General features: G+C 35.0%; 1 protein-coding gene across 1 annotated transcript in view; it reads right to left on the bottom strand.

The window, feature by feature from the left end:
* Nucleotides 1–23,041, bottom strand: part of COPB1 (COPI coat complex subunit beta 1) — a 34,561-nt gene that overhangs the window by 4,354 nt on the left and 7,166 nt on the right. The window contains exons 6-18 of the mRNA NM_001078007.1: nucleotides 21,873–21,965; nucleotides 20,026–20,163; nucleotides 18,067–18,186; nucleotides 16,592–16,699; nucleotides 16,362–16,508; nucleotides 14,931–15,076; nucleotides 13,378–13,474; nucleotides 12,141–12,301; nucleotides 11,198–11,318; nucleotides 6,273–6,500; nucleotides 5,935–6,114; nucleotides 3,489–3,633; nucleotides 2,422–2,541 (exon numbers count right to left, since the gene is read on the bottom strand). Coding sequence (NP_001071475.1) covers nucleotides 2,422–2,541; nucleotides 3,489–3,633; nucleotides 5,935–6,114; nucleotides 6,273–6,500; nucleotides 11,198–11,318; nucleotides 12,141–12,301; nucleotides 13,378–13,474; nucleotides 14,931–15,076; nucleotides 16,362–16,508; nucleotides 16,592–16,699; nucleotides 18,067–18,186; nucleotides 20,026–20,163; nucleotides 21,873–21,965 — 1,804 coding nt within the window. The remainder of the gene's footprint in view (nucleotides 1–2,421; nucleotides 2,542–3,488; nucleotides 3,634–5,934; nucleotides 6,115–6,272; nucleotides 6,501–11,197; nucleotides 11,319–12,140; nucleotides 12,302–13,377; nucleotides 13,475–14,930; nucleotides 15,077–16,361; nucleotides 16,509–16,591; nucleotides 16,700–18,066; nucleotides 18,187–20,025; nucleotides 20,164–21,872; nucleotides 21,966–23,041) is intronic.

Genomic DNA, 23,041 nt, shown 5'->3' with positions numbered 1-23,041 from the left:
AATATTCCCATTAATCCCAAGTTACAGTATTATTACTTTCCATCTTATAGAGAAACAAAAACAGAAAAGTTAGGTTGCTCAAGGTCACAAAACTGGTTAAGTGGCAGAGGCCAGGATTCAGTCAATGAGTGCTTACATAGCAGTTGCAATGTGTTATAGACACTGTGGAAAGATATACAGGTAATAGTGTTCCCACAGTATAAGGCAATGGCACCCCACTCCAGTACTCTTGCCTGGAAGATCCCATGGATGCAGGAGCCTGGTGGGCTGCAGTCCATGGGGTTGCTAAGGGTTGGACACGACTGAGAGACTTCACTTTCACTTTTCACCTTCATGCATTGGAGAAGGAAATGGCAACCCACTCCAGTGTTCTTGCCTGGAGAATCCCAGGGACGGGGGAGCCTGGTGGGCTGCCGTCTATGGGGTCGCACAGAGTCAGACACGACTGAAGCGACTGAGCAGCAGCAGCAGCAGCAAGCTTACCAAGAATAAGTTCCTTTAATTTTCAGCCCCACGTCTAAAAATAAATGTATTTTTCTCTGAATCAACTTATCAACTTTCACCACCTCACTTTTGCTGCCTCTTCTCTTCAAGGTTAATACTTGCTGCCATCCGTGATGCCTGCTTTGGTTTAGGACCTCACTCCATCAGTCATCACCTCTTTTACTCTTAATGTCTTTACCTTCATACTGATTTTCTTCCACTAGAGTTTATGAACATAGTCAAGGCTCTCTCATCTTCAAAAAAAAATCTCTCATCCTTTACTTCTTGTCTGGCTACTGCCCCCTCTCAATCTTATCAAAACCAAGGTCCTACACTCAGAGTGATCTACACTCACTGTCTTTATTTCTCCAAGTCCAATGTAGCCCTGAACCTACCACTACTGCCCAAGACACACCGTAAGCAATGTTTTACTATCACTGATAGGTAACCTAAAGGACCTTTCTTGTAGATCTTCTGCAGCTTTGGACACATCTTCAAGATTTTTCCTTACTTCTCTAACCACACTTCCTTTACAGGCTTCTCCTTCTTTTAATATTGCTCTGAATAAAAAACTCTGAACAGCTTTTAATATTCTTGTTCTCTTGGATTCAGTTTTCAAATCTCCCCTCTCTAACTCTTTATGCCCTCTTTAGTTAATTTCTTCCATTTCTATGGTTTAAAAACAAATATTCATCTCTACTTTAGACCTTCTGTTAAGTTCCAGGCTCATCTCAAACTGCCCTTCAGTAACTTAAAGACCGTTTAATTTATTACATCTCTCAGTCCTTCTCTCCTGTATTCCATTTCAGTGATTAACATAAACACGAACCCAATACATCCAAGAAGGAAATCTGAGGGTTGCTCTAGCCACTTACTGTTAAATCAATAACCATGTCCTGGACATTCTACCCCCTTAATATCTATTATATTCAGCCCTTCTCTTCATCCTGGCCATTACTGTGCTGGTTCAAACTCTCTGTCATCTCTCACCTGGGCTACTGCAAGTCTACTAGCTAACCTTCCTGCCTCTTCCAGTCTTCTTTAGGGCTGCCATAGAAATATTTAATCATGTGATTCACCAATAGTTCCTTAATGGCTCCTCTTTATATCCAGGATCAAGTCTGAAATTCTTAGCATGACAAGTATAGTACAGCTGCCACTAACCTTCTCAACCTCACTCTTTTCTACCATCAGGCTCTAGGCCACTCTCAACTCCAGGTATATCAAACTACTTGCATTTGATTCAACTGAATCTCTGTCTGTAGACCAAGTACTGATCTTTCAAAACCCCACTTGAGCTTCAGCTCCTCCACAAAGCCTCTCCTCCCAACCCCCCACCACTCTGCGAGAAATAACCGAATCTCTGCATAGACTTCCACTTCACCAGCACAGGCTTCTGTCACAGCGCTTAACATTGTGTACTGTACATTATCTATTTCCCTTACTGAACTAGAAGCTATTGAGGACAGAGATTTTTTTGTTCCTACCACAGAAACTGCTTTTTTAAAAAAGAGAGCTTATTGACTAAATATCTTTGTGCACGCTAATCCCTAGGTGGCTTGGAAACAAACACCTGTGCACAGTTCTAGACTTAGTTCAACGGTTGATAACATTCCTTCCTCCTTTATAAAGCCTTCCATAGTTAGCATTTTCCCCCTATGATCCCAAAGCACATAGTATATACCCTAGCTCTTAGCATACTGTATTGTAACTTTATATTACTTATTCTTCTCCTCTTGCTTGACAGTTTGAGGACAGTGACTCTCATTTCTGTACATCCAGAACATAGTACAACCCTGAATAGCACAGCAGATGTCCCATAAATCAATAAATGAATGGATTCAAGTCCTGTCCTCAAGAAATGTCACACAGCTGCTCATTACAGAAATTCCTTAATAAAAACATCCAAACATCACAGGCTATAAAACAATTCCTTACCTATATTACCAAAAATTATTCCATTTTCTGTTGATGCTACTTTGACATTAGCTTTAATATTTGCAAAATCATGAGGAGCAAGAGTCAAAGGAGACGGCTTTTCCACAAGTTTCAAGTCCCCTGAAAAAAAATTTAGATGTGGCTAAAAAGACATACATATTAACCTCTCCAATCATAAAACCTTAAAATACAGCTCAATAGTTTCTGGTAAAACAAGGAATAAAAGAAGGATTATGATTCAAATATGAGGATAAAAAAAATCATTTAACACTATTATTCACATCAATATGCACATTTTCTTTTAAAAGGTAATAGGCTTCTCAGAATAATCGTATATTTAAATTCGTTTATGTGTGTGGGGGGGGTTGTATTTGGGGCATACCATTTTATTTCAGTGAATGGATACAAACTTTTCAAAAAGCTTAAGTCTTAAACTGTACACTCCATTACAAAGAAAGATAAACCAACCTGAAGAAAGAATCAGTTCTTTACGTAGGACTCAAGCTATGCTGACGAAGACAGGGCAGAACTATGTTCTCCCTTGATTTCTTAAAGCCTCTTAACTCTTGCTTAAGTCATATAGAACTTTGTAGGGAAAGTGCACTGTTCCTATTTACAATTTGTATTTTCCAACTTCAAAGCCAGATGCGTAAATGTGTCTTTATTAAGAAGAAGGAAAAAAACTCACATTGCTAAATGTGATGATGTATTACTTTGGCCACACATGGGGTATGTATTTAGTTATGAACTCAGAAAATACCTTGTTCTGCACTAAGGCAATTGAAACTAACTAAGCTATCTGGTGAATCTGTAATATAAGCAGTTCTTATGTATATTTTAAAAAACTGACATATGTTAGATCAAGCTCACTGAATGAACCTATCTAGGAGTACCAAAGAACATAAGCATAAGAAAGTATCACAGAGGCTCAGAAACTAAGACTTGATTCAAAATGTCACAAAGAGCTCAAGAGAATTCTTATACTAAAACTTGTACATGTCTCTTAGTAACCTGTTATAAAGATTTACCATATAATAAAACTTTCCCTTTATGGTAACTTTCCTTACCCAGAGTAGCTAATTCTAACGTGCAGTTCTGCAAGGTGTCACTGGTTTGGTTCACAACAAGTACATCCAGGACGATGTCATACTGGTTGACATGAACATAGGCTTCTGCATACACAGGGTCTGAAAAACCTGTCAACTGGGTAACCTGTCAGGCAAAAACAATCAAATGACTGAGACAATCAAATATATCCTAGCCAAATGACTAGGGATGTTAGGTGATTAACAGATGTACTTAGATTAAACCAGTCATTCGAAATGGGTATAATAAAATTCTTTTATAATTTAGACATGGTAATTGAAACTTACACATTACTATGTTAAATATGTTCAGCAAATACATTAAACATTATCTCAACTTAGGAACTGAATAGATTTGAACAGATTTTCAGTTAAATCCCTCAGCACATACACTCACTGGTTGTTACTTAAACTCGGGAAAAATAATTACAAGCAAGAAATTCTTGTAATTCCATGAAGATAAATTTTTAGATGTACCCCCACCAAAACTTTTAAAAGAACATCCAGTTCAGTTCAGTTGCTCAGTCGTGTTCGACTCTTTGCGACTCCATAAAAAAAAAATAAAGAAAAGAAAAATCCAGAGTATATATAATATTTTAAAAATGTAAAACATAACATTTCACCAAAAACATAGGCAGCAAAAGAAAAAAATAGGTAAATTAGACTACATCAAAAATCACAAACTTTTGTGCATCCAAGAACATTATTAACACAGTGAAAAGGCAACCCAGAGAATGGAAGAAAATATTTGTAAATCATACATCTGATAAGCGACTTGTATCCAGAATACATAAAGAAATCCTACAACTCAACATATAGAAAACAATCAACCAGATTAAAATCACTCTCAAAGGACTTGAGTAGACATTACATCCAACATTACTAATCACTAGGGAAATGCAAATCAAAAGTAAAACAAAATGTCACTTCATACCCATTAGGATCGTTACTATAACAGAAATGAAAAGTAAGTGTTGGCAAGAAGATGGAGAAATCAGAACCCCTTCTGCATTGAAGGTTGGAATGTAAAACAGTGCAGCTTGCTACATGGAACAGTACAGCGGTCCTCAAAATACTAAAGCAGAATCACTATACTATCCAGCAATTCCATTTCTGGGTTTAACACAAACGAAAGTAGACCTCAAAGAGATATCCAAACATCCACCTTCATGGCAGCATTACTCACAACAACCAAAAGTTTGAAGCAACCCAAGTGTCCATCAACAGATGAACAGATAAACAAAATGTGGTATATATTTAGCCTTGAAAGGAAAGGAAATTCTGACACGTTACAAACTGGATGAACCTTGAAGACATTAGGCTAAATGAACTAAGAAACCAGTCACAAAAGGATGAAATTGTATGATTACACTAATGTAAGGTACCTGGCATAGTCAAATTTACTGGGATAAAAAGTAGAATGTGACTACCAAGGGCTGAGGCAAGATGGGAATGGGGAAATATTGTTTCATGGGCATAGAGTTTCAGTTTTGAAAAATGAAAATAGTTCAGGGGATAGATGGTGCTGATAGTTACATAATAATGTCAATGTACTTAATGCCACTGAACTGGACACTTAAAAACAGTTAAGAGGGGATTTCTCTGGGAGTCCAGTGGTCAAGAATCCACCTTGCAATGCAGGAGATGAAGGTTTGATCCCCGGTCAGGCAACTAAGATCTCTTATGTTGCAGGGCAACTAAGCAAGTGTCATAACTGAGACCTGATGCAGCCAAATCAACTGATATATATATATATTTAAGTAAGTTAAGAGAGTAAATTTGATTTTATGTAAATTTTACCACAATTTCAAAAAACAAAGTGAAAAAATTTTATAACTGTAATACTGTCAATATCAATTACCAATTTTAAGGGAGAAAGTGTTTTAGTAGTTCCTATTCTGCCACTAATCTTACCTTGGGCAAAAAAATCAATTTGAGACTGTTTACTTATCTAACAGAGGAAGGATTAAACTAGGTCATGGATGTGTAAATTTAATATTTGAGAAAAGAGAGATATAAGAATAATTTTCCTAATGAAATCTTATATGGAACTCAATACATTAAGAATATAAAAGTGGAGTTGCACTGTTTAAAGTAGCAGGGGACAGGAGAAACTGAGGGCAGGGTGTGGAGGAGGAGGCTAGTGTTCTACGTTTTAAAAGCTCTAGTTAACCTCTCAGGATCCCTTGGCTCAAAGTTTTAGTTTACGGTAATTTGACACACAACTGGAACAAGTTATGAAATCAGCCACAGGACTAATAGTACTAGCATATAGAAAAGTATCAGGTTCCACTGAGTAAGGACAAAAAAATATCCTGTACTAGTTATTTTTCTTTTACAATAAACAGCAGGACAAACAAATTCTTGATTAGTACTTTCTTAAGCAGCCAATTTAAATAATCCACTGGTGTATTTGATATATCGTTACCTTGTTAAGTTTAGATGCTAAGGGATCTGCAGCTTCTTTTCTCTGTGTGTTACCCATTGCTGCCAGCAAACTCAGCTGAAACTGATCTTCCTTGCAGTTCATTTCATTCTTTGCAGTTAGTTGCATGAAGGAAATGGGGTCATCAGGCTGTACTGTCACATTCCTCTTTTCAGATTCTTTCTGTGTTGCAAAAACAATATACCAACTCTCATTAATTTGGAAAAAAAAGATAGCTTTTTGGAGGCCTTCAACATAGACACTCCTCACACATGAGAACTGAAAAATCAACAACAAAGAACACAAAGCACTTTTATGCCTTTATCATGTATATACCTTACCTTTTGGGATAATTTTTCTTCTTCAAGTTTAGCAGATAACATGTGAGAAAGGGACTGTCTGCATTCCTTATTGAAAATGTCATTCATTAAAGGTGAACATTCAGATAAGACCTTGAGGCACAAGGAGATTCGATCTACATCATCGTCTGTAATCGGCTTCTTAGGAAGAGAGGATTTTCCCAAATGTAGGATAGTGGCCATGAGCAACATTGCTTCAGCAACAAAAGACTAGACAAGGAAAGAAATGGTTTATTTATTGTCAGGCTTCTCCAAATGCAATAATGTCACTTTAATACAACTCAAAATCCAAGAAATTAAACCTAATATCACTTAACCTGAATATTTTAGATTTTATTTTTTTACACCCTTCTCCTTCCTGCCATCCTCTAAAACCTTCATTAACCCCCAACTGATTGAGTAGAGATTTTAAAACTATTTTCTCTCACACTTTCCAACTTCGGAAAGTTAAAAGAATGATTTTTTGTTACTGTTCAGTCTCCAAGTCATGTCTGACTCTGTGTGACCCCATGAACTGCTTTGCCAACCTTTGTTGGCAAAGTGATGTCTTTGCTTTTTAATACACTGTCCAGGTGTGTCATAGCTATTCTTCAGGAGCAAGTGTCTTTCTAATCTTGTAGCTGCAGTCACTGTCTGCATTGATTTTGGAGCCCAAGAATGATACACTTCACCAATTGTTAATATTCTGCCAAAACTGTGTTCTTATTCTAACCACATATGTACATTTATTTTTTTGACTTGGGCTTCTGAGGTGGCTCAATGGTAAAGAATCTGCCTGCAATGCAGGAGGTGGGGATTCAATCTCTGGGTTGGGAAGTTCCCTTGGAGAAGGAAATGGCAACCCATTCCAGTATTTTAGCCTAGGAAATCCCACGGACAGAAGAGCCTGGTGGTCTACAGTCCATGGTGTCACAAAGAGTCAGACTTCTGACTTAGCAACTAAACAACAACAACAATTTTTTTGGCTTAACGTATGAAAGCAAGAATCTTTACTTCATAAGTGCTTTAGCAAACATCTCTTGATTCAGGACAGTTTCCTGGATAATCATAGTATCATTATCTCACCTAAGAAATGTAACAATTCCCAACTATATCTACTACACTCCAAATTCAAATAAATCTTCCTAATTGTCACAAAAATTTTTTTTTTTTTAAATCCAGGACCAGGTTCATACATTTTATTTGATTATTATTCTCTTGAGCCCCTTTTAACCTAGACTGGTCCCTTGGTTTTCTGTACTGTTTTCCACCATTGTGATGTAAATGTATCTACACATTGTGATCAGCATACAGATATGAAAAAATTATCAGAAGCCTGGGAAGGATAAATGTAATAATCCTTTGTGTCCAGATATGGTCTCTAGAAAGAAAGAGAAGGGGAGACAGAAAAAGGTAGCTAAAGAAATAATAACCAAAAATTTCTCATATTTGATAAAAACTATAAAACCACATATTCAAGAAGCTCAATGAACCATAACCAAAGGAAACATAAAGAAAATCACACTAAAGCATATCCTAATCAAATGACTGAAACCTGAAATTATAATTATAGTGATAAGGAGAAAATCCAAAACCAGCTGAAGGAAAACAGGACACACTCCACAGAGGCACAAGAGCAACATCTTGATAGTACTGAAAGCCAGAGAACAGTGAAGCAACATCTTTACAGTGCTAAAAGAAAAAACTGTCAACCGAGAACGCTATACCTCAAAGATATCTTTCAAAACTGAAGGAGAAATAAAGGCTTTTTCAGACAATCAAAAACCTAAAGAATTAACTGTCAACAGATCTGCACTACAAGAGAAGTTAAAGCAAATTCTTTAGGCAAAAGGTGTACGATACCAGAGAGAAAGTCAGATCTACATTAAGAAATGAAAAGTGCTGGAAAAGCCATAAATGAAGGAAAGCCAAGACAGCATGGTGATGAACAACCAAACCTCCTTCTGCCTTGTATCAAAGGTGGCAAATTTCTTGAACTAGTATGTTACCAGTAAGCTGGTTCTCTTAAACAGATTCCAGGAAATGCTCTCCCAACTTGCAGAACCAAGGCATAAAATGTTGGAGATAATTTTAAGAAGCATAATTTAAAGAACAGACAAGACCTAAATAAATAAATAAGGGCCCTCAGAGAATTACAAAGTAAGTTACTCCTCATAAATAAAAGTAAATGATTAAAAGAGATAACACATCTTATAATTTACCTGATCCTCTGAATCTTATTTATGGATTTAGGAGGAAAGCTATACGATGGAAATTTTTTAAAAAAATCCTTGCTATTATAAACAGTGCTGTGATGAACATTGGGGTACACATGTGTCTTTCTTTTTTTTTTTATATATATATTTTTTTTTATTTACTTTTTTTTTTGAACCCTCCTCTCTCCCCCCTCCCCATACGTGTCTCTTTCAATTCTGGTTTCCTCAGTGTGTACGCCCAGCAGTGGGATTGCTGGATCATAAGGCAGTTCTATTTCCAGTTTTTAAAGGAATCTCCACACTGTTCTCCATAGTGGCTGTACTAGTTTGCATAGATGAATGGATAAGAAAGCTGTGGTACATATACACAATGGAGTATTACTCAGCCATTAAAAAGAATACATTTGAATCAGTTCTAATGAGGTGGATGAAACTGGAGCCTATTATACAGAGTGAAGTAAGCCAGAAAGAAAAACACCAATACAGTATACTAACACATATATATGGAATTTAGACAGATGGTAACAATAACCCTGTATACAAGACAGCAAAAGAGACACTGATGTATGGAACAGTCTTTTGGACTCTGTGGGAGAGGGAGAGGGTGGGATGATTCGGGAGAATGGCATTGAAATATGTATAATATCATATATGAAACGAGTCACCAGTCCAGGTTCGATGCATGATACAGGATGCTTGGGGCTGGCGCACTGGGACGAGCCAGAGGGATGGTATGGGGAGGGAGGAGGGTTCAGGATGGGGAACACATGTATACCTGTGGCGGATTCATTTTGATATTTGGCAAAACCAATACAATATTGTAAAGTTTAAAAATAAAATAAAATTAGAAGAAAAAAAAAAGAAATATACTTCAGAAAACTCTTACTTGAAATGAGGAAAAAAAAAAAATCCTTCAAAAATCCCTATCTAAAAATAAAGTGTCTTATTATATGGAGGTTTGACTACATGAAAGAATCTAATGGATTATTATGGAACTATTAAATATTATTATGATTAGGAAGGGTTTAGAAGAGCATAGGGAAAATGTTATAAAGTTAAGTGAAACTACAATATGGTAAAACACAAAATGATCACTACTAGGGAAAAAGTGTTTCAAAGATAAAAGTCATAATAAACTCTTTCTGAGGAAAGGTTTTTGTTGACCTGAACTGAACTGAATGGAATCCTATTTTTGATGTTTCTATCTCCACTACAATATTAACAAGATTTGTACTTCAGTGTTTTAACCATGACTGATTTTTTTCTCATTAATTTTCATTACATCACTCCTTATTTTAACAATGTGAAAAAGATATGAATAAAAATAAAATAAAAAACACTCAGTTTTACCATAAAGTGATTTTTTTTTTAATGAAAGCAAAGATTTTTTTCAGGCAAATGAAAGCTGAGAGAATTCATCTTCAGCAGACCTGCATTATAAGAATAATCAACTTCTTCAGGCAGGAAGAAAATATCAGATAGAAATCTGCATGTATACAAAAAAATTAAAAACACTGTAAGTATAACTTTTTTCTCATTAAAAAATATTTAGAAGAAAACTGACTATTTATATGGATGAATGGATAAACAGTAAGAGCAGAATATTAGACGGCCTGAAAAAAGAAAGAAGTTCTGACAACACTATCATTCAAATGAACCTTGAAAACATTATGCTAAATGAAATAAGCCTGTCACTGAAGGACAAATATTGTATAATTCCATTTATAATAGGTGTGTAGAACAGGCAAATTTATAGAGGCAGAAAAGCAGAATGGTGGTGGCCAAGGACTAGGGGAGGGAATATGGGGTTATTGTTTGCTGGTTATTTCCAGTTTGGGATGATGAAAAAGTTCTGGAGAGGGATAGTGGTAATGGCTAACAATTTGAATGTACTCACAACACTGAACAGTACACTTAAAAATAGTTTAAATGGTAAACTTTATGTTACATGTATTTTACCATGAAGAAAAATATGAAAATAAACAAAGCAAAAATGAAAAAAAAAAACACAAAACCCAAAAAGGTACTTGAACTGTGTCCTGTTTCCAACTCTCAATTACTTAAAACTTGCAAGTATATCCCTTCCCAACATGAGTCTGGTCACTAGGTAAATAAGAAAAGGGAAAGAAATGGTACATATATACATAAAAGATAACTGACTATTTAAAGGAAAAATAATAATAACGCATCACAGTGTTGATTAAATGACACGCAGAAATAAAATATAGGACAATAACATAAAGGATGGCAGTAGCGGTTGGGTAGAACGACAGTACATTATTGTAAATGAGTATATAGTCAGAATGGTCAGAAGCCACGAAGAAGGTATGAACTGCAAAAATGGGAATATATTTAAGAGGCATTTCTAGGATAAAACAGACTATGACTGGCAGGATGAAGATGCTGGAGAGACAGGCATTTCCTTCACTGGGCTCTGACTAATCCCAGCAATCAGAAATAACTTCATAAACCCGTGTATCACTTCCACTGGACTAATCATACTGTGTTGTTATTACATTACTATGTCAATTTTACAATCATTATACTATATATCTATATTTCATTATATTACTGTGTCCATTTCCCCATTTAAAGCATAAGCTCTTTTATGACAGGAATTAAGCATTCATTCACTTTTGGGTCCTCACTGTTCAATGCATATAGCAGGCACTCAATACTCATTTTAGGTAAATGTAGAATAAATGAACTTACATTTTGCTTTTTCTTCTCCTGAACCAAAGCCACATAGCGCAAGGCAATCTTGGTCAGAGTTGTGGCAAGGGAGGCAGCAACAAAGAAATCTCCATCCAGAAGGAATCCTCTTAGGGGAGGTCTGCAAAGCAATCAAGGCAAATGAAACCCACCAACTTCTTAAGCAGCATGCAGCTTTTGTACAAATGACTCAAGGAAGCCTATTTCATACTCTCACTGCCACCCTTCGATGATAAAAATCTCCACTAGCTCCCTCTTTACCTCTCAGAATAAAAAAGGAAAAAGATTTTAAAAAATACATGGCTTTAACACATCTGCAATGTTAAAAGAGCTAAATAAATAAACAGAAAACTGTTAAAGGTGTATATTCATTTATTGCGTCCCTTTGGGTAGTTCCAAACCTCTTTAAGCCTCAAATTCCTCCTCTATGAAATGTGGCTAATCAACAGAATACTGTCAAAGACTATCAGAGACAAGCTATTTATTTAGTACAATGCCTAATACATAGTAACCATTAAAATTTTAGACATCGTCAAAATTTTCATCATCTTCACTATATAATTGGAGAGCAAATATGGAGGAAAACATCAAATTTTTTTTCCATCAATCAGAAGTGCAAAATCTTGAAAATATGTTTTCCAAATGTTATTTGGAAATAAAACTCAAATATCATTAGTTACCTCCACTTAGTATTTTCTATGTAAGTAAAGTAATCTTAGTTTAAATAGAACACAGTTCAATGAGAATATTTATTAGGAGCAGAGAATTAAAACTATTAACACAATTTCTGGAAGAAAGAACTTAAACATCCTTTTCCTTTCAAGTATCTTAAATAGTGAAGATTTCTACTTGGATCAAAAGAGTAAACTAATAAGAGAAAGAAGTCCTCTGACTGTTTTATACACAGAAGTATAGCTCGCAGGTCCCAGGTGCTGCAAATTACCTTTCTTCCTCTTTCTTGGTTGGTCTAGAACTGCTAAGGGCACTCTGAGTTGCATAGGTGCCCATCTCAGTTACCAATTTCTGAACTGGACCCACAGTTATTTCTTCTTCAGGTTTTAATTCACCAGCTTCTTTTTTAATCTCTGACTCCACAATTGGGATCTAAAAATCAAAAGGAAACATCAAATATCAGTAGGAAGCCAAACATATTTAAATATCCAATAATTCTTCCCCAATCAGGGATCGAACCTGCACTCCCTGCATAGGAAGTGTGGAGTCTTAACCACTGGAATGCCAGGGAAGTCACCCAACTTCCTCTCTTTTAAACCAAGTAGATACTATGCATTTATTTCTTAATACCAGTCTGCTGCTGCTAAGTCACTTCAGTCGTGTCCTACTCTGTGTGACCCCATAGATGGCAGCCCACCAGGCTCCGCCGTTTCTGGGATTCTCCAGGCAAGAACACTGGAGTGGGTTGCCATTTCCTTCTCCAATGCATGAAAATGAAAAGTGAAAGTGAAGTCGTTCAGTTGTGTCCGACTCTTAGCAACCCCATGGGCTGCAGCCTACCAGGCTCCTCCATCCATGGGATTTTCCAGGCAAGAGTACTGTAGTGGGTTGCCACTGCCTTCTCGATAATACCAGTCTATCATCTAATTTATGAGCTCCAAGAGTTGTCAATCATTATCTACCGACCTTATTATATAGATGAAAAACTTGATGTCCAGTCAGGTTAAGGAAATTATATCCAAAGTCCCAGAGTTATTACTGGCAGAAGCAAGACTGGAATCCAGGTTCCTAACAAGCACTGTCCTTTCTATTCTACTATATGGGCTTGTTTAGATGAGGAAAATGCTGCCAGTTTTAGTACATAAATAGGTATTCTAAAGTCAGCCCTGTTCTTACAAGAATTCTTTTTTTTATAACACAGAGGATTAAGCAGAGTTTTACAATTCTTTTTCCTTTTTTAAAATATATAACCTTTTGTTCAAATAAAATTTTATCCAGAATGGTAAATACTACAGATAAAAGAACATGTGTTATCAATGCAGGGGAGGACAACTCCCCTAATTTCCCATTGACCAGAGGCTTAATTATCTAGGTAATTAAAATTTTTTCAATGTTCTTTAGCCCAAACACTAGTAAATAAAAACACAAAAGTAAATCACCACATAAAAGTCAGATTTACTAAAATAAAAATCACCACATAAACTAGCATTTATTAAAGTAAAACATACCTCCCCAAGGGACCTGCGGACCTCAGTCATCACACTCTGAATGTCGTCCTTGGTACTACAGTATTCTCCCAGGATCCACAATGCTCCTCGGTAAATCCTAAGGCAAGAATGCAAGTTACGAAGAACTGACTCGGCTAACAAATTTTGAAGCAGTGATCTTTTTTTGTGAGTTTAAGCTTAAGGAAGAAAAAAATATTCTGCAGTTCCAAGGGACTATGGATGAAACGTTAAGAAAGAATATAACAAGACACTAAGTTTCTTTGATTTTCTCCTGAAGTCACAAGAATTAAAAGGAAAGTAAGTGTTTTTATTTAGGAACATTCTACAACTGGTAAACCCAGGAGTTTAAAAAATAAAATACCCTAATGTTTCCCAGACATGTGTTGTCTTTCATTTCAGACAGAATTTAAGGTAACTTTGATTTTATAACCTACCACTATTAAAAGTATGTATTATTTTTATATAAAAAGTAATTCACTGAAGAGGCAGGGATGCCAAATAGACCAATGAAAAAGGAAGGAATGCAGAGAATCAAAACAACAACAAAAAAAACCTCAAATAAAAGCAAGCAACAATTTTCTAGTTAAAAATGTTGAAGTGAATTAAGTCTTCAGTCATCTTTTCCCTAAGATTTTCATTAAATTTATTCCAAAAAAATTCTAGAAACTGAAACCCTAAGAGGTTATGGCTGCCAAAAGCTAAACTTTGACATGATTTTTTTTTTCCAGAAAGGAAACAAATCTTTCTCACTTCCATAAATCTCAATACATTTTCATATCATAAAACCAACATTGTACTCCCTTCTTTTCTATACAGGCAGATATAAGGCAAGGCTACTACAATCCATCAGGTGATTTAAATGAAGCAAACTCAGCTGCAATAGTCCTTTCTCATTAGCAAAGGCTATCTGAAGGGAAACATAACAGATTTAGGCTGTTATTTTCAAACCTCCACTTCAGTAAATGCTAAAGAGGGAATATAAATAATAATGGTATCCCTAAAATAATACCTTTTAAAAATATTTGCCTTATCAGATTATTCCTTGCAAGTGTATAAAATGCAATTGATACTTAATACTGATCTTGTAAGCTGCAATCTTGAGCTCATTTATTAGCTCTAATAGTTTTGCTTGTATGTGCTGGGGTGGAGGGTGGGGGTAATTCTTTCCCTTGTTAATATGGTGGATTACATAGATTGAATTTTTTTAACTAGTCTTGCATCCCTGTAATAAGCCCACTTGGTCAAGGTACATAACAAAACAAATAAATAAAAATATGTTTCTTAGTCACTTTAGAATTTATGATGCTTTAGAGGAAATGAAAATGGAGAAACCTATCTAAATCATACCTACCTACCAAAAATTTTTTTGCTGATAGATTATGGATTCACTAAGAGTGAGAGTAGGGGTGACATGTTTCTGACATTTATTTTGTCTCATTTTGTCTTAACTGTTTTAAGACAGCTCTCCTGTCTTATATTTTCTATCAACTTACCCTTAAAGACAGAAATTGGTAAAATGCTTAACTTTACATTTAAACAGATTTTAAACCTACTTGACAGATTTGATAGCATGAAAGACTTCAAGCATCTTCTCAACAATAAGCATTCTCAGGTTATCAAAGCGCTGAATGGCTTCACGAACAAACTCCAAAACATCCGCAGCTGCTGCTTCATTACTGTCACTGAGAAATTCCATTAGCTAAAAGAATAATAAAAAGGGATAGCAATTACACATTTTCAGAAAGAAAATTACCTATCACCTAAGGTTAATAAGTAAACTGAACAAGTTCACAAAGAAAATAAACAATACTTCTCAAATACACAGCAAAATGTAAGTTGAGAGACAAGTCCCATTATGTAAACAAAGGCATGATGACTCTTCAGTTTACCTGCAGCGAAGTTTATTACAAAACACATGATAAAACTGAAGCTAGAGGACTTCCCTGCTAGTCCAGTGGATAAGAATCCACCTGCCAGCACAGGAGACACAGGTTTGATTCCTGGTCCAGGGGTCCAGGAAGATCCACATGCCTTGGAGCAACCAAGCCCGTGCACCGCAACTACTGAGGCCCATCACCCTAGAGTCTGTGCTGCGACAAGAGAAGCCACTGCAATGAGAAGCCCACACACGACGACTAGAGTAGCCCCTGCTTGCTGCAACTAGAGAAAGCCCATGTGCAGCAACGAAGGCCCAGCATAACCAAAAAAACAAAAACTGAAGCTGGAAATCCACAATTCAAAATAAATTAACTGCAGACACACAAAGTTGTAACTAAAAGTAAAATCACTTTAGAGAAAATTCAGAACTCAAAGTCAAAATTTCAAATTACAATAACATACCTCATTTGTCTGACAATGACAGAAAGAAAAACATTCTTGGTATGCTAATTTTTCCTCTAAATCCTTCAAATTTAAGAGATTATCTTAATTGATTATCTGAAAGAAACTTATTTGCCCTACTGATTGATTTATATACACAGAATATTTTACTATAGGTAATAGTAACAAACATTAAGGGCTTCTTCACTCATAGCTCAGTTGGTAAAGAATCTGCCTACAAGGCAGGAGACCTGGGTGCGATCCCTGGATTGGGAAGATCCCCTGAGAAGGAAACAGCAACCCACTTCAGTACTCTTGCCTGGAGAATCCCATAGACAAAGGAACCTGGCAGACAGTCCATGGGGTCACAAGAGTCGGATACGACTTACCAACTAAACCACCACCAACAAACATTAGTTATAATAGTATATGGAGGTATATTTGTCATTATTTTTTGTTGTTGTTTTTTTCAGTGAAGATGTGAGAGAAAGAAGTCAGAGTTCTTATCCTTTTGAGCTTAGTAGCAGACATAAAGATCTCTTCTGACCATGAGATTTAGTGATTATAAAAAGCTGAGATTTCTAGAATTTAACTGTCAAATAACTAAAATTTCCTAATTCTTATTTTTAGAGAATTTCAAAATTGAGATCACTGAAATTACATACCACAGGAATAACATTTGCAGCCATATCTGGAAATCGGACAGAACAGGAATGCAATGTTCGCACAAGGAGTTGTCTGTATTTGTCAGTATCTTCATGCTCTGACACATTATTTGTTTTAATTACTTCCTTCTTAAGGACAATAACCAGCTGTAGAACAAAGCAAAAATAAGTGAGAATGACATCATGTTTGGCTTCATGGCTTACAAAGTGCTGTCAGAATTTTGTTTTACCTCTTCAACATTCCTAGAGGAGACAAGATCCAGTGCTAACTGCAGGGTCTTCTTGCGTACTTCTAAGTCTGGTGTGCTCAAAACTCTTAGGATGTCCATAACCAGATCCTAAAAAAGAACAGAAATAATCTAGAATTAATATCAGTATTTCTGGTCACAAGAAGAAAATCTTAACTGTAGAATAGAGGGTTCTATCATGACCTTAATTCTATGATCAATAATAAAACCACTACTGTTGGACAAAACAGATAATTTGAGTTGCCTGATGTAAGGCAACATGAAGTATGTAATATCACATATGATGCATTCAAACTGAACACATTTACTCTGACTCTGTCAAGCTTTAGCTCAAACGTGCAGTTTATAGGAAATACAGAAGTCAGAGCAACCAGCTAAATGACACCGAAAAAAGTAACCAGATACATCCAGAAGGAGTCTCTTGAACAAGTCAGTGTTCTGAAAAAACGATACTGCTCAAATTAAGAGACTTAAGGAACCACACATGACAATTACATACATCACAACCAAGTGTGATGTATGGCTATAAATAGGAAAAATCAAACGAAAAGGGTGTTTTAAGAATATCTGGGAAAATTGGATGATTCATTAACAATTTTGTTAAGTGCGGTAATGTTATTTTGGCTCTGTAGGAAACTAATATTTTAAAGAAGGATACTTAAAATTCTATAGCAAATATTTTTAAATATAGCAAAACAAAATATTTCACTTCTTTAAAACTGTATATTTTTTAAAAATTCTGATAAAAATGTTCTAAAATTTTTAAGGATAAACTCCTCTATAACCTTCACTTATACATACCAGTTGTTAATAGCTCACATTTGCTGTATCTTATTCTCTATACTCCTAAACGTTTCACTGTATACCCAAGAATAAGAAAAATTTCGTATATAACACAATTATAAAATTTAGAGAACTTAACACTGATTAACGATACTATTAACTAATACAGAGTTTGCATTCACATTTCTCCAACTGTCCCAATAATGTCCTTTCAGAAAATGTTTTTGTTGTTACTCTGATCCAGGATCAGCATTGAATGTAGCTTTATTTTTATCATGGGGCTTTAGTTTTACAATAATCATTGTCACAGATTAAACAGGTATATTGATAATTTTCTAGAATCTAATCATCTTTCATTCTCAGTTGGTGTTAATTACTTTGCAAAAAACGTAAATTAAAACTAAAACAAATATATCTCTACTGGTAAGAACACCAAGTGCAGTACAAATAGAAAAGATAAAAGGTAACACATTAATTCATGTTAGAAATTCCTTTTAATAACAAAGACAATACCACAAAAGGCTACGCTGCTTCAAGAGTTATACCTTAGTTGACCAAAATTTAAACTGCCAAAATCTCCAAGCATTTAAGCTAACCAAGATGAAAAGTATTGGGAATTATTTCAATTTGTAAGAAGATTCTATTTAGGATTTCTCTGTTTCAAAAATATTTACCTGTAGTACTCGTTCATGAGCAGGATGTTCTTTTAATTCTATCAATCGATCTAGAACTATAAGCTTTACATTGTTGTCACTCTCCTTAATAATTAAATCAATGTAACACTGAGCAGCGGCCTATGTAAAAAAAAGAAATACATTTTAAGAACACATTCATCTATCTTAAACATAGAATCTGAAAATAAGTAAAGCCTCCAAGAAGCCAAAATACATTCACTATCCTGCACTGAAAATTTATGCATTTTTCTCAGAGGAATGTGTCCCTCTACTACCCAAGTTCTAACAAATTTCATTATTTTTTTAAATTACAAAAAATTGGAAGCATCACAAATTAAAAGGATGAGAAGAGGCTGTTACAGGCAGGAACCCTCATTAACAGCCAAAAATTAAGGGCTGAACCTAAGGAATAAGGCAGAAAAAAGCAGATAGAGAATCCCAAACAGTTTAGCTACTGAGCAACTTTTAGTTTAGGTACAAACTCTAACCCACTTGCATTATAGAACAGAAAAAATCAAGAATATAAAGATGGCTCTGAGTCATTAAAAGCAAAGGACAAAGAAATCTGAAAGAGCTCCTAATGACTAAAGCTAGGACAATTTGATCAACAAAATAATAATATTAGATTATAATCCATAGAATAAAACATCCATACTGATATAAAGAAGAAAAGGAAGGAAAGAAGGAAAGGAGACAGCGAGGGAGGGAAGAAGGGATGAAGGAGAATGGACAGCTCCTCCCTGCAGAACTCCAAATAATAAGTGTAGAATGAGGCTAACAAAAAATCACCATTAGAATATAATAGAAACTGCTGTAGAAAAGATCTACTGATATGTGCTAAAACTAGTTGGGTATAAGTCTGAGGAGAAATAGGATATTTGCACAGTTTCTAAGTATGTTCTCAAGATATTTATTGATTACAAAAGGAAAAATCATAAGTCAACAGTAGAGAAACCTGACAGAGACCACCTTAATTGAATGATCAAGGTTAACATCACCAGTAATAAGGTATATCAGTATCATGTAGGATAGGATACACTGAGAATGGTGTACCACTTCTGTGGTATTTCCCTAAAATATTTGCACATTAAACTAATGAGGAGAAAATGCCAGACAAACCAAAATTAAGAGATATTTTACAAACAAACTGACCCAGTACTCTTCAAAAGTATCAATGTCATGAAAAACAAGGAAAGGCTGAGGAACTGTCACAGACTGGAGGACAGTAACACATGATAACTTAGTGTTACATGGGATCCTGGACTGAATTCTGGGACACAGAATGAACTTTAGTAGGATAACTGGTGAAATTTGAATAAAGTCTATAGTTTAGTTAACAATATTGTTCCAATGGTAATTTTAATTTTGACAACTACACAATTGTTATGCAACACATGAACATCATGGGAAGCTGGGTGAAGGGTAATGGGAACTTTGACCTATTTTTGCAACTTTTCTGTAAGTTTAAAATTATTTCAAAATAATACATTAAAAAGAATTTTTTAAGTATTGGTGGTAAAAGCACTAAATTCCCCTATTTGTACAATCTGGGTTTTTACAATAATTCATTCTATGAATAGAGTAGGGTTCCTCACATAGTCTTGAGAGAGTACATTAAAATATTTCATTATTGAAAACATTCACTGGAACCTTTTTAGGGTCCGTCATTTAGGATTCAGCATCGATTTCCCCAGATCTAGTTCTTAATGTGACTGAAGTATAGGGTGGAGATCTTAAAATACCAGTTTCAGGCTCCAGAAACTAAAAATACTGCTATTCTGTCACTTTTACTTTTTATATCCATACGAAAGCAAAAAGTAAGAAAAGAAGGTTGGACTACATTGGAAATCAAAGAATTTTCTAAAATTTGTAGTTGATTGTAACGTCGCTAAATCAAAAGTGAGAAGACAGCATATCTATCGTCTAACTGGCACACAGACACACAAAAAAGGACAGGACCTTGATGGCAGTAGGTGCACTAGAGAGTGTTACTAATGTTCCAGCAGCTTCGTATTTCACAGCAGGGCTAGATGACTGTAGTAAGTTATAGATGCAGCGAATGAAACGAGCCCTTTCTGATGGATTAGCATGACAGACCTGGAGAAGAAAACACAGGTTTCAACTGAATTCAGGAACACGTGCTTTCAAACACATTCTTAAAGACAGATGTCAGCTTATGGGATATGCTGCTGCTGCTAAGTCGCTTCAGTCGTGTCCAACTCTGTGCGACCCCATAGACAGCAGCTCACCAGACTTCCCCGTCCCTGGGATTTTCCAGGCAGGAACACTGGAGTGGGTTGCCATAGTTTTCTTCATTTGAAAGCTAAGAGATGTCCGCCAATGCAGGATGAGACACCGTGATACAACACTGGTAATTTCAGGAAGAAATAGATTTTACTTCAAATAACCAACTGTTACAGCTACTCATTCATTCAATAATAATTTATATTTCCACTTTTTCATAAGAGATTTTCAGATGGCTTATAATTAAAGACATGCACACTATACACAAGACATTAACCAAGTAACTAACATGCATACTGTGACAGGTATTAAATTTGGTCCTACATTTCTATTCTGGATGTCACATCAAAAAGGTAAACATGATGTATTATATGAATTTCAATAGATAATAATAGAAAAATACTAGCTTTTTAATAAAGCAAGAGCACTTCTTTTTCAAGTACTACTATTGCACTTATTATTTGGGACCATATTCAATGTTGAGAAGACAATTAACATTTTCTATTCCATTCTAAATGTATCTTAATACTTTTACCTGTGAAGTAAATATTTCTTATTTTTTCTCTTTTGAAGTTAGCATTTGTTAGATTTTTCTAAAATGTACACAGTCAAATCTCTATTACTCCACTAAGACTCAAAACCTCTTTCCTCTTACTATAACCTGGACCCTACTAGACAAAGAAGTCATTGGACAGCAGAGAACTCCTACTTTTGAGAATCTCAGGGGCATCCCTAAACCATACAGATGAATTGCATTTATATATTTACATATGTAATATTCATAGTTCTGGCTTCATCTTAAATGTCAATTCAAAATGACTGGATACCCTGTGTTGAAAGAGGCCTCTTTCCTGCAGAAGCAAAGAGGATGTAATGAGTTAGCAGGGTCCGCTATGTATTATGTCCATGCCATTCTATGCAATAAAAGTCATTCCTAACATATATTTTTGTTGGCCTCCAATGGTATTAATAGTAAAACTGGATGTTACTGCATCTTTTATTTTCTCAGAATATTAAGATACAATCGATTTTTTGAAGGATATATTGAATTAAAATGTTGTCAATAAAGTACTTCATTTTAAAACCCAAATCTCTGATCAAGTTTTAAAATTCCTGTGAGTCAATGGCATAAAATGTCATATTAACATATTTAAAATCTTTCTATTCTCTTTTACAAACAAGGAACAAAAATATATTTAAGATTTTTTTTCATTTGTCTTTAGATTTCCAAAGTAGTTGGGTATGTATTCAAAAAAAGATCTTGACTTTTAGTTCAAAGCCTAATTCACAGTCAATTCAGTGACTGAGCAGTACACCACAATTTCTTCACATATGTATTGGGTCAAACCATGAATTTTTCCAGAATTCTTTATGGAGATTTAGAAAGAATGGAAGAATTTGGAAAATATGACAAACCAAAGGGGGTAGCGAAGACTTTAATAGGCCATGCTGCAAAATATTTCTACTGTTAAAACATGTTACCCCATCAATTAAGTTGTGCCCTCAAGATTGTTTAACCTTATCTCAAACTCTTAATTTTACCCATTATAGATTAGTTTTACCTTATAAATTAGTTCAACAATAACCAACTGAAGAATATCTCCAAATGTCTGAACTTGATCAATACAAGTACTTAGGTAATCCAAAGCTCGATCCTGAAAAATTAAGAATATATTTATCAAACTCAACCTCATTCAATAAAAGGACTTAAAGAACTTTAAAAAACATACACAACTAAACCTAAAACAAATGAGGAAATCAGGGCAAAGAAAAATTAATTGAAGGAAAAAAATAACGGTTAACACACAAATAAAAGATACAAAGTCAAATATATTTTCTATTAATAGAAATGGGCCACAAATCTAGCATCAAGAATTTTATAGCAGCAAAACTAAGGAGAAAAACACTATGTATTACCTGATTTGGGGTATCTACACAACCTAAACAAACCAATTGCCTATGAGTACAGTTATTCCTATTTCTGAGACCTAAAATAAAAATCTGATTCTCACACCCTTACTATGTAACATAGAGAACATACCTATGGTCTCATCAACATCTCTACAGTAAAAGTATCAATAAATTTTATTCAAATTCTAATTATGTAGGTAAATAGCATAATACCAAACACACAGGTCAATAAAACCACTGTACAAAAGGACAAAACTCTGTGGCCCAAATAAGCAGCATTCTTATAATCTTGTTTACAAAGATAAAATGATAGCATCTAGATTTCAGAAGAATGGATAGAGTCCATTATTTTTCAGTCTTCATGCATATTTTGATAATAAATACTGGATGGCAAAAGTTCCAAGATTAAATGCCACCAATGTGTGCAGAATCTCTGCTAAGCAGCAGAAGAATAAACTTTAATTACCAGCAGAGCTGGATATAGGGCTGACATTTACTTACGAAGTTTGAAAAGCCTAACAAAAACATACATCTACATTGAAGTCCACCCTCTTTCAAAGCTATGGCTCAGGACAGACCCTATAAAGAACTTCTGTTTTTCTCTATTAAACAATTTTAGATCTTTACCAACAGAAGGAAAAATAAAGCCCCAAACCTGGGTGCCAAAGCATATGGCAACAATAATTTCAATCCGGAAGAACTGTAAAATGGCTGTTATTAAAAATGTCTGTCTGGTGTTTACTTAAAAAAAGAAAAGAACACATACATAAGCAATATACCACAAAATGAATTTTTTAAACTCTGTTTTTATATAAATTAA

The sequence above is a fragment of the Bos taurus genome, chromosome 15 (genome assembly GCF_002263795.3).
Source record: "Bos taurus isolate L1 Dominette 01449 registration number 42190680 breed Hereford chromosome 15, ARS-UCD2.0, whole genome shotgun sequence".
Taxonomy (NCBI): Eukaryota; Metazoa; Chordata; class Mammalia; order Artiodactyla; family Bovidae; genus Bos; species Bos taurus.
This window is presented reverse-complemented; position numbering and strand designations above follow the sequence as displayed.